This window comes from Pholcus phalangioides, unplaced genomic scaffold (assembly GCF_987345545.1).
Source record: "Pholcus phalangioides strain wild (caught in Gottingen) unplaced genomic scaffold, Ppha-v1.0 ptg000024l_1, whole genome shotgun sequence".
Classification (NCBI taxonomy): Eukaryota; Metazoa; Arthropoda; class Arachnida; order Araneae; family Pholcidae; genus Pholcus; species Pholcus phalangioides.
Genome location: NW_028301616.1, coordinates 20,080,638 through 20,093,303, shown reverse-complemented (window position 1 = coordinate 20,093,303; position 12,666 = coordinate 20,080,638). Strand labels below are relative to the sequence as shown.

The following is a 12,666-nucleotide window of genomic DNA, read 5'->3' as shown; positions in this document are numbered from 1 at the left end:
CACCGCAATTCCACCACCCCTTCCATGTAGACGGTCTTCACGTAAACAGACAAAATTAGAGATATTGGAAGTATGAGAAGGTTTTAAAAAACTTTCACAAACCAGTGCTACATCAATTTGTAGGTCATAGAGTAATTGTTTGAATTCTTGTAGTTCCTGTTTAAGCCCAGTGGCATTCCATGCCAGAATTTTCAGCGGTTTGCTGATAGTTGACACTGGTGTATTAATTTTTGAGCGCTGAAATAAAACCAATCAGAATTTGAATAAGGTTATGAGCCTTATCTTCAGAAATGCCCATATTGACCAAAAGTTCTCGCACAACATTGGAAAAGTTCTCGATGTTGTTCTTCTGTGAATTCTCCACTGTTTCATTAGTAGTTGAAGACATACAAACTGAATGTACAGACGCATCAGTGACATCAGTTTCATCAATGACAAGGTAAGGTACTGGCATTTGCCTGTTTACAGAATTATTATAAGATTTGGAAAGTTCAGACGGCTTAACTATGTGATCGCCGAAAGAATCATCACGATTATTAAGATGTTTGTTGAATTCATGAATTACATCTGTGAAATTAATTCCAAATTGATTATTTTTGTAATCTAATATTTTCACTTGCTCGGCTTCGTTATACTTTCTGTTCAGCTCCTCGACCAGTTCGGCTTCCGTGAGATGCACTTTGCCTATTCCAAGAATATGTGGTCCCTTTAAGACTTCGTCTACAGAACGTTGTAATACCAACGGGATTGTACTAGCCTTGACCCAAGGATTTGACTCCGTTTTAGTAGACAACTCATTTTCAGAAAAGTTGTTTTCCCCATTTCTATCTCTTCCTCGTTCTAAAACTACGTTATTTCCTACGCTGCCTAGAAGGGGGAAATCTCGAAGCGAAGGTGGAAGCTTGGAGATGAAGGTTCTTCCAGATTCACCTGTGGAAGCAGGTCTGGCAGGGCACTTAGAATACGTTCCTGTATGAGGGCCTCCACAGAAGTAACACTTTATCTTGTTCAGATCTCCCTTAACCAAGCAGCTTCTAGTACTGTGTCCTTCTGAACAAAATGCGCATATGGCTTGATTATGGCAAAAATAACTTGTATGTCCGAATTTCATGCAGTTCCTGCATTGCAAGGGAAAACGATTTCCTCTGTATCTTTCAATCTCTATTGGAACCCCGTCGATGTCGACCAAGTTGGCAATTTCTTTAGAGTTGATCGGAACTTCCACCAAGAAGAGCGGGAGTACTCTTCCTGAAGTATAGTTTTTGAGATTGCATACTTTTATTACATCGAATCCTTGTTTTGATAAGTCATTAGTGATGTCAGAGTGGTTAACATTTGCTGGTAGACCACGTATTACGAATTTTAAGGACCTTTCACTATTCATTTGGTACGTATGATACTCGAACCTGTTATCGTCCAAGAACCTTGTGACGTTCCTGTGATCATTTTCACTAAATAAATTTAACAGAATGTTCTTCTCTGTCGTTTTAGACACTGGAGCAAATTCACAATTGTTTTTTATATCTCGAAAGGTTGCAAGCCAGTTGGATCCCCAAGAGGATAAGACAATTTGGGGTACATTAACTTTTTTTCGTCTTCTGTTGACTTGAGTGAATTCATCGTTGTCACCATTAGGATAATCATTGTCAATTCTAGATTCTACCCTACTCGGTTCCACTGAATCCGACTCTGCATTGCACTCTCCAACCCCACCTGAGTCTCTCACTGGACTTCGATGACTTGTTGAAGCGATTGCAAACTCATTTGTTGATTTATCTTCAAATATGGGGGTAGCAGTAGCTCCAGTGGAGTTGTTATTTCCCGTGGAGAGCATCACCTCATTTGCTCTTGTAGACATCTTTTTTGCCTTTTTTCTAGCTTTTGATCTCTGTGACTTCGTCAATTTTGGCTGATTATCTGGCTCGTCAGTTGTGACCATGGAACCAAGTGCTGGATCCGGTTTCTCTTTCGAGATCCTGGATTGAAGAGACGGCAGATAACGATCTGAAGTTTTTGCCATACATGCATTAGATGGAGGGGCCTTGGCAACAGTGATATTTTTGTTAGCATGCTTGTCACTTTTAGAGTTCTTGGTTTTCAATTTTCCCACGTTGAATCTGCTTTTTTCGTTGCCATTGCCTTCGTCAGGGATCACTGAATTTCCAGTTACAGATGGCAAAACTGGATTAGCCGTTGAATTAGATAACTTAACACAGTCGGAAAGTTCCTTGGTGATCCTATTTACTAGTGCCGGATGCAATCAGTATCAGTGTCCGATCGTTTTTGCTGAGGCTTATCACACTCATTCGGCACTGGGCATTGAGATGACACAAGTTTGGATAACACACATCTTTTCAACTTCTTTTTAAGGGCTTCATTATGCTTACGTGATTTACATTTATTTGAAATATGACGCTTTTTACTGAAGCCATTGATTGAGGCCTTCACCAAATTATCAGATATGTTGGCATCATCATCACAACCTTCACTGATAGTAACAAATTTACCCAATTTCTCAACATCAGAATTAGGTAGTAGTGTGACATTATTATTCATGACAAGTTCTTTTACCAAACAATCGGTTACATTGACATCATTGATACCATGTTCATCATTACAGACCACATTACCCAGAATTATAGCATCAACAACATCTGTATTGTTAACATTGACTTTTGGGTTACTATTATCATTATCAAATGCTAGCTTTTCATTTACACCACACTTGTCATGATCATTATCATGAATAACTCTGTTTGATACATACATGGAACCATTAACTGATTTGATAACATTTTCGTTCGATTTGTTGATATATGCATCATGAATTAATACCATCTTAACATTATCACATGGTTTCATATCATTGACACTCTTTTCAAAATTAAAGTCATTTTTATCACATAAATATACAGAATTATCGATTGATTTGACACAATCATAAATATTATTTGGGCTGATTACCTTATCATTTATCTTTGAAACATTTCCATGCACAAATTCTTTACCTGTAGCAGAGTTTTTAACACATAAATTATCAGCCATTACCTTCTTACTCTTACGAATTGATTTAGCACACTTGGGACCAGGATCAGTTACCAAGTTTACAGGCGTTTTCTTAAAGCTGTTAGACAGCTTATGAACACAATCAATACCCTCAAGATCTCCAAAAAATAAACAACCTGTACTAATTAGTTTTTTGAGTACAGTATCATTGTTATGTGACATTTTGAACTCAACAAAATATGTTATAAGATTTTGCAATTGATCAACCACAGAACATTCATCACTAATGCCATCGTTACTCAAATCATACATGTTTTCAATCCAAGGCAGAAATTTCTCTGTCAGTGTCTCAAAATTATGATTCCCCTCGAAAACGAAACTCTCTGCCATCCGGCGAAAAGCCACAATTTCAGCGATTGCCGCCGGATCGGCATAGGGACAACGAAGGGGCATTTTAAGTGAGCACTCAAAAAGCAAAGACTTACCCCTGATGAGCCACGTCTCTGGTCTGGACCGGGTTTCACTTCACAACATACATATCTCACCCAAAAGAAACAACCGTAGATAGCGGAAAAACACAGATCGATCCGCGACACTGAAATACAAAACAGGTTGAGGGTTCTTTTTGTCCACTGATGACCACAACTCGAACAAAAAGTCGATGATAGTCGAAGCGTCTCCTGGATTCACACTGTCAATGCGTGTCGTTGTTTCACTTTCAGCTGTAAATCCACGCTATCCAAGTGCATTCAGAAACCTATAAAAAGGGAAAATATGGGGCAGACGTATGCACTGGGGAGGGGGAAGAAATACTGGTCGATCACAGCACACACAAAGTATCACTGGTATTAGAACCAGCGATATTGCAAGAATCCATCTTGACTTGCACAGAAAGCCGTTGAAAAAACCGTTACGAACACCATTAAAGCGACGGTAGAAGCTGGACACACCCGAATACCGTAGTTACCAGGGATTATTGCCTCATAATGACCAAACAGGCGCACACACTAAAAACCCCCATCAAGCGCAAAATACCATATATGCCAACGTCGTACGGGGATAACGTTGTTTATAAAAGTATTTTTTTTTTAAGTTTAAAAAAATTAACAGATTAAAAATTTAAAAAAATAACAAATATTTAAAATAATATTTCAGATATTTATATTTTTAAATAATTTAAAAAATTTAAAAAGAAAAAAATTAAAATTTTTAAATTAAATTTAAAAGTTATTAAAGTATGTAGTCAGTTAAATATTCGTAATGCACAGAACGGCTTATCATTTTTGTTCCGTCAGTGGCCGTTGTTGGCAGGTTTTATTGTATAAAATTGTAAAGTATGGACAAAAGGCAGTTAAAGTTGCTATATCTCAATCTCAGAACGAAACAAAGGGATAGACGTATGTAGGTACATTATATTAATGAGCAGGGACCATCATATGGTGTTTTATGATGGTCATTTTATCATTATGGCAAATAATTAAAAAAAATTCCGTGAAAAATCACCTTCAAAAAGTACCCAAAGATGCGGACGAATTCGCTCCGCATCCGCATCGTCTGAATAGCCCCGAATAAACCTATTGTCAAAACTTCTATGTGCGGATGCGGAGCCCGCACTTAGGTTTTGACACATGCGGACGACGTCCGGACCCGCATGAACATTTCCTAGGTGCGGAGATTTTTCGGCTCGTCTGAAAGGCGCAGTATATCCCAATTGTTAAAACTTCTTCCGGACCCGCATCCGCATCCGCGTCCGCATCCGCATCCGCTCCGTGTGAAAGGGCCCTAAATATCAGGGTTTTTTAACCAATCCGCGTAACGGTGCGGATTCGCATAATCGGAAACGAGCGAGCACCATATCCCTGCCCTAATGTAAAACAACCAACTCCAAGACACAAATATTAATATGTGCTGGTAATTGATAAAAAAAATCCAATATTTTTTCCGAAATGAAAAAAAAACAAAACATTGCTTACCTGAATGGGGGAATTAGAGTGTTTGCGCGATCATGTCGATCCCAATGTTTTGGGTCACAGTCCAGTACAGGAGATATCTCAACCAGGTGACATTACCGCATTGATCAGATTATCCATATCTATCATATACTATCCACGATACTGTACCTGTTCAGAATCTTAGGCAATGTATAGTATTTTCACCCTGTTGTTCATTAGAAACGTGGTGGTCACTCAAAAATTCAAAGGAGTCCTGCGTGGTCTTGGGCTCGATTTCTTACTTGGGGATCATTGATCAGCCCCTGTCAATAAAAGTCACATTTAAAGATTACCTTTGATAGCTTGATGCATTCCGATCTATTTAATCTTTCCAAACTGGAATTCCTAGTCATTTCAGAGTCCATTGCATGCAGTCCTCCATTAGACTCTGTCCGCGGAAAGCAAGCAAACCATCAACACGATACTTACATAACATGAAAATTCAGGCATTCGCTATTTTCACTTCAACATATGGAAGACAGGTGGCAGCTCCAGTAAAACACGAAACGAAGTAACTACGAGAACATAAATGCGTTAGGCCAAGCAAACACAAACACAATACTTGTTCCGGCATGTACCAATATATTAGAAATTCCTCAGAGGAATGTTTACGAGGCACATATATGGTAAGTGGAAATCCGTCAGCTGGGATTCGGACTCGTGTCTTTCACAGCGGGAATTTGTTTTGCTAATACTAGGGTTAATTTTCGTGTCCATGCTGGCCCGATAGTCATTCACAAATGTTCACTTCCGATGTTTGTCTCCTTCTGCTGTAGTAAAGTACAAGTGGCATGGGTTGGCTACACAAGGCCCAATGTTTGTTGGTGAATGTTTGACTCTGGAAGTGACTGTTGGCGTTCTTCGGCCATCAATTTGTAACCGATGGATTGGAAGATCGGGAGGGAGGACGGCTCCTTTGACCTGGAGGGGGTCAAATCCTGGTCGTTCTGAAAGTACTCTTCGACCGTTCTTCTAATACCTCTGAGACTATCATTGCCAATGGTGAAGAAGCCACGCTACTCACCCGCGACCCACCCTTGGAGCGTATTATTGCCCTGTTGAACACGAGCGGGGCCTCAGCTTAATCAGATGACCACTGGGGTGGATGCAGGTTTCTTGTACATCGACTTGACGAATTGCATCGAATTCATGTAAATGGATTTGCACACCACTGCAGAATTCCACCAGAATACGATGTCCAGAACTTTGTTAGCTCCTATTTGTCACCATTCATGGTTCAAAATACATTTGAGACTAGTTACGCAGTCCTTGTTTGGATCCTTCAAGACTTCAGAAACAGAATAAATACTGAAAAACACAATAAAATCTGCACCGGATTCCTATTCAAGTTGGGAAAATCTCGTTGAATGCGTGTAAGCATCTGTGTTTCGGCTGGAAAATACATACTAAAAGAGTTTGCTGTATACGTTTTGAAAAAAGATGGCGCTTCCATAAAGTTTTATACACATAAATTTCAAAGGGGAAAAAAAAACCCCAGAATAATGTAAATAAATAAATATTTGAGGAGGACATGACGAAAGTGTATGTGTGGTTTTTGAAGTAAAGGGAGAAGATAGAACATGTGAATGTATATAAACATGTTCAAATAAATAACCGGTGACGTCCACTTTTAACTGCTTTTTATGTTTTTTAATTTCCATCGCTGTGGTGAAGGTGTGTTGTGAGGGGCAGACGTGTTTACGTCCAGTGTAAACATCCGTTAAAGAAATACTATGTTCGCAACTGCAGGTGAGGAGTGTTTATTTATTCTATCTCATTCCTTAATATATTTACAGCAGGCCGCGCGGGATCCATAACGGCCTCCTTCGGCCCACGCACATATTTGCTACTGTTTTTCCAGAGGTTGTTTTTTTTTTCGTATTTTTCACCTGATGAAGGATATAGAGGGAGTGATCAACAAGAACTCCTCTGTTTCTTCTAGTGATGTGTTGTGTGCGAGAGTGTGGAAAAATAAGATTATCTCTCAGCTAGAACGCGTCACTGAATCCAGAGAATCCGAGAATCTAGGTCTTTTACGATGCACTAGTACAGGGGTGGCCAACCTTTTCCCAAGCCGCGCCATGATCAAGATTGTTTTCGATAAGGCGCCGTTCAAGTATTACGTAAACAAATTTTTAGCCATTTTTGACCCCCTTCCCTTGTTAGCAAAATTTCATCAGCTCTGCCCCTCTGAATCCTAATATTGGTGGGATCAGAGACGGGTTGGCCCCTCCTGCACTAGTACATGGGTGGAGACACGCCCCCCTCCCCTTCCCCCCCCCCCTCCTCAACATCAGGGAAGTGGGCGGTTGACCTATATATCTATGTGCATACGTTATGGTAAATTTGATAATGTGGTTGCTTTACATAATAACCAGTTTTAATGCATAATCGACGACCTTTTCGAAAAGTTTGATAAATTTCCCAATATTTTACCATGTTCACTTTTACCGGGGATTATGGATAATAACTCCAGCGTCATCATAAATCGTACTAAATTCATAATGTTATTTATTTACATAACCATAACGCATAGTCCCCATTTTGTGTTGGTAAGTATGATAAATCAGTCCCATTGTCGTGATAAGATTTATTATTTAAATAATTGTACTTTTGTGAGCCGGAGTCTGAACCAAATATTATGAAGTCTGATTTAACGCATTTTCTCCCCGAAATAACTCCAATTTGACGAATTCTAAAATTCTTCCATAATTTCAAGTAAATGTGACGAATGCTTGAATTCTTGTGTTATGTAAATTATGATATTGAATGTATTCCTGCTCTCTGCGGAGACACTTTTTGAGATGGGAGTTGGATCATCCAAATTTGTTGCCAAAAGTCTGTACGTGAAGGGGTTAATTTTGTTTTTAGAAATACACAATCCTTAAGAAATTGACCATAAAGTGCGCTACAAAAGAAACTGGGAACTCGGAAAAGTGGTTTTCCTCCTTCGAGTACAGCTCCAGTCTATCGCCATTATTGGCAATTAAAGTATTTTTCGAGTACCGTAAAGGGAACTGCAACCCCGTTTGTGGAACAATCAAGTCCAGAAAATTCAATAAATTTCTTATTAATAAAAGTATAAATTCATCAATGCAGAGAACATCATCATATTTTCACTTGATAGAATTATGTTGATAGAATTTTCCTTCGGAAATATGTATTCTGCAATTTCAGCTTTTGATTCCACAGTTATAAAGATCAGCCGCTTAGTAAAATCAAAATCATCAGGATAAAATATTTGTTATTATACAAGAGTGATTCAGAAAAGATAGAAAAAACTTAGAGGTGATAGTACACACGAATACAAACAATTTTAATCGAAGAATGCATGGTCTAACATGAAACGCAAACGCGCCAGCGCGTTTCGAAACGACCGCTCCTCAAACGCTAAAACGGCATTCCTGTTGAAATTTATCGGGAGAAAAAGAGCACCATGCGTGCAAATGCAACATGGGGAAGAAGAGGCAACCGTATGCAAATCTGCGTCACGGTGACTAAAAGGCGCGGATGACAGCCCTGTGAAGTTATTCCAGCGTGCAACCGTTCTAACAGTTGTAAAGCACGAGATAATGGCGCACTTTAATAATACTGAAAAAGCACAGACATGCATTTTATTTACTGAGGTGCAAACGGAAGTATCACAGAGGCAGCACGAATGCACGGTGAGCGTTTTCCCCACAGGTGGTTGTCCAATCCGAAATCATTTGCGAGCTTGCATCGGCAGCCGTGCGAAACGGGATCTTTTCTTGTTTCCCGGTCTGATGCATGCGACGCAGATTTGATAAATTTCAACAGGAATTCCGTTTTAACGTTTGAGGAGCGGCCATTTCGAAACGCGCTGGTGCGTTTGAATTCCGTGTTAGACCATGCACATTCTTTAATGACAATTGTTTGTATTGGTGTGTACTATCACCTCTTAAAGTGTTTCTCCATCTAAAGTTTTCCCTAAAAGTACAATAATAACTACAAAAAGATTTATTTGATTAATTATAGTAAGAGTTGTTGGAAGTGGATGCCGATGACGTCATTTCGCAGTCTGCAACGATGTAAAAACGATTCCCGGACGCGCTCGAAGACACCGGGTATGCTTTTGATGTCTGCCGCAGCGCTTGATCCTACCACAGCGCATGCGTTTCACGACGCTGCTTACGTCACATATAATGTGCGAACCAACGAACGCATTCAGCGATCAACTGACATCCACCTTTCGTCTCCTCTAGACTCGGAGCCTGCGTTGGTTTTTCGCGATTTTCACCCTCTCAACGTGGTTGGTGACACCACGCAGTTTTCGTTCCTCTTGATGCCTACTAACAATCCTCTGAGTTTGTTGGTCCATTAACAGAACACCCTGTATATAATAATCACTAGACCAAGTGGGACATGCTGTAAACTTTATGCGCCTTATAATGCCGGTTGCTATACTTCTATGTTTGATGCAAAGTTGCAACAATCAATTTTTGCTGTGCGGAATTTTTTTAGTAGTTGAAACATTCGCTGATTTATTTGTTAAACATGTGCGTGCGCAGCGTTAAAGCTCAGAAACAACGCTGAATCGCTGCATTGCATCCATTTGATTTCTCTCTGTCTCTGGTTTTTATTACCGACACGGTTGAACAACTTTTTTTAACACATCGTCCTGAATCGTGTGTCACATCGTGTTGTCACATCGTTCCTAATTTTTAGCTTACCACATTTGAAGCTCAGTCACTTTGTTTAACCACTACTACTACTCAACCTCAATGCATCAGGAACCCATTTCGCTGGGGAATTTCTAACGAATGCAAGAACGTGTATAGTGTGACCTTCACGCGTATTATGTTTATTCTACTACAAGAAATTTTAATTTGCATTTTTTCCCCCCATGTCCATCGCAGTGAGCGTGGGGTCCGCAAAACACCGTGGCTCGATGCGGCGCCCACTGCTCTATGACTGAACGAATACTAATAAAAGCCAGGTGTCTCTTTCTTATCTTCATCATTTTAAATAGTTAGTCTTTTTGAGGCGAAACTCTTTTTTTTTTTTTTTCGGGGGGAACGCCGAATTAATCAGCACAATCTATAGCTGCAGATAGCGCTGGCTTAATCTTGTAGTATAGCGGAAAACAATGGGTGCGCTTACAGTGCATGCTAGGGGAAGGAAAGAGAGCCCAAGCGAAAATAAGAGGAACAAACCAGAAGATGCGTAGTGTGAACCGCCAACAAGAGATAGCAAACCAAAACCTCGTTTTTAGTCGCTTCTACAGAAGCCATTTTGTGCAGAGCTGCGACTTGGAACAAGAGCTTATTCTGTCTGGTTTGGCTTGTCCTAGGTTCTGTGTGTGCGTATGTGACTTGCTGCTGCTTTTAAATCTCATTATATGAACTTTTTAGCATCAATTGAAGTAATATATATATATATATATGAATTAGAAATGTCCGCTGCCCCGTCGACTATGGAAGTGGTCAAAATCGGCAGGGTAGAAGAGATGAGCTACAACAAGATCAATGATTTATCCGGCACTGCCACCTACTGTTGGACGATAGAAAACTTCTCTGCCCTAAAGTTGAAAGACAACATATACTCGAGTGAATTTTTCAAACCTCGGGACAAAAGATTAGGTAAGTCTTGGTACGTTGCTTTTTATTTCATTGGTTCTCCTGAGCTGAGTATCGGAGCTTTCCATCCTCCACCAGATGGAACGTTTATAAAGTGCGTGTTTTCCATAACTTGCGGTGACAAGAGAGCATCGGCAACGGTCAAATTCAGTAAAAATGAAATCAGCCCGAGTGATGGTTACGTGTTATGTAGGTCGGCTGCGGATTTCTGGGGTTCCGCTACAAACACAATAACACGATTACAAGAATTACAAGTATTTATAGTCAAGCTCTCTGTATCTTTCAGCGTGACTTATAAAGTATTATTTAAGCAACTCAAAAAGCAGCTATTTCTGTTAAATTTGGCGAGAGACTTCGGCGTGTTGTGGAAAGAAAAGAGGTCCACGGACGTGGTGATCTCCGTCAAAGGTGTGGAAGACATTCCAGCTCACTCCGCGATACTGTGCGCTCGCTCAAAAGTGTTCGCACACGACATGTGGGAGAAGAGGACTCACCGCGTGGAAATCGAGGATTTCGAACCTGGCGTAGTGAGAGCGCTCCTCGACTTCATGTACTGCACAAGCATCGATGACCGCATGGATGTCTCTCTGGCGTTCGAGTTGCAACGCGCTGCCGACAAATACGACGTGCCGGACTTGCGAAACGCTTGCGACGATTTCCTGATCTCGCGAATAGACAAAGAGAACGCCATCGGTCTGGCGATCGCCGCCGACGCGTTCGGTGTGTCTGCCATCAAAAGAAAAGCCACGACATTCATTTGTCAAAATTACGCGCATTTGGATTTCCAAAAGAACCGGCACATGATCGGTGACGAGACATTTTCCGCTGTCATCGACATTATGGAGAGCCTGCAGAAGCACCTTTATGCCGCCGAAGCGTGGAGAAAATGAAATTTTTGGAGTAACACCCATATTGTGATCGAAAAAGTGATATTTTCCTATTTCGTGCTTTTTCAATAGCACAATTAAAATGAATGAATTGTAAAATAATACATAAATTCTATGAACGTAAAATATTTTCGATTTTGTATCATTTTTCTATAGTTCTATTTGTACTGTATGAAAACGATCAAAAATCGTGCGTATGCGTGAAATAATGTGTTCAGGCACACAATTTCCCCCCCCCCCCCACCTATTCTCAATTAGTCACACCCACATTTATGGTATTTAAACAATAATAATACGAAGAAATATCTGATTCAGAGTTTCGGGGAGATGAAAAGTACAATATCTCTGATCAGACGATTATTTCTGCGACAAGAAGAATCTGTGTTTCCTCTTCCGTGAAAATCAAATTGAGTTCCTTTATCTTTTTATGCACAAAACTGAAGAGAGGAAAATGATTTTTTTTTTTCTGAAATATATGCTACAGAAAAGATTTTATGCCTCTGAAATGGCACAATTCGACTCCCTAAAAAATTTTATAATGTGTATTTGGTATTTTGATATATTTGGTATTTTGATATATTTGGTATTTTGATATATTTGGTATTTTGATATATTTGGTATTTTGATATATTTGGTATTTTTATGTTTGATATTTTGATAGGGCGTTTTCAATCGGTGTGCCGTGAGAGGATCGTAAGTGTGCCACGAAAAATTTCAGACAAAATGAAATAAATGTTCTACTAAAGAAACCCAAAGGTGAATGTCCAAACATTTCTACTAAAGAAACCCAAAGGTGAATGTCCAAACATTACCAGAACGTTTTTTGCTGCAAAGTATGCTTATCAATTCATTTTCTAAAATTGAACGGAACTCTAAATTGACTTAAGGGTTTTTAATGGTTTTGAATCACGAATCAAGTTTTTTTCTGTTTGACCTTTCACTTCATAGAGCTTAATTTCCCTATTATTTACACGCAGATGTCTTTCGAGTAGCTAGAATCTATGCATGAAATGATAAAGGAATTATTGCCTATAACATCTTTGCCATAACATTTTAACAAAATAAAAAAAATGCTATTTATTCGAAAACTACAAAAAACACGTGATTCTAAGTTTCTAGTATATTTAAATTGCAATATGTACAGCTAGTATCAGAATTTATAGTTAAAAAAAAGTCATTAATCAG

At 39.5% G+C, this 12,666-nt stretch overlaps 2 protein-coding genes across 7 annotated transcripts in view; one reads left to right on the top strand and one right to left on the bottom strand.

Moving 5' to 3' along the window:
* The window catches only part of LOC149068947 (glutamate receptor 2-like), a 159,046-nt gene that overhangs the window by 137,564 nt on the left and 8,816 nt on the right, over positions 1-12,666 (bottom strand). For 2 of the 6 annotated variants that reach the window (XM_089250310.1, XM_089250313.1), the window contains exon 1: positions 4,980-6,377. The exons of 2 other annotated variants lie outside the window; for them this stretch is intronic. The gene's annotated coding sequence lies outside the window, so the exon portion shown is untranslated. Of the gene's footprint in view, positions 1-4,979; positions 6,378-12,666 lie in introns of those variants that run through there. 2 more of the 6 variants (XM_089250308.1, XM_089250314.1) reach the window with 2 other exon arrangements.
* LOC149068948 (uncharacterized) lies at positions 10,254-11,519 on the top strand. The gene is made up of 2 exons (XM_089250825.1): positions 10,254-10,317; positions 10,409-11,519. The coding sequence occupies exon 2, from the start codon at positions 10,411-10,413 to the stop codon at positions 11,482-11,484; it is 1,074 nt and encodes a 357-aa protein (XP_089106951.1). The 5' UTR covers positions 10,254-10,317; positions 10,409-10,410; the 3' UTR covers positions 11,485-11,519.

What these genes read in the sequence shown, in the direction of transcription:
- LOC149068948 (XM_089250825.1), top strand. Translation starts at nt 10,411, where the DNA reads ATGTCCGCTGCCCCGTCGACTATGGAAGTGGTCAAAATCGGCAGGGTA.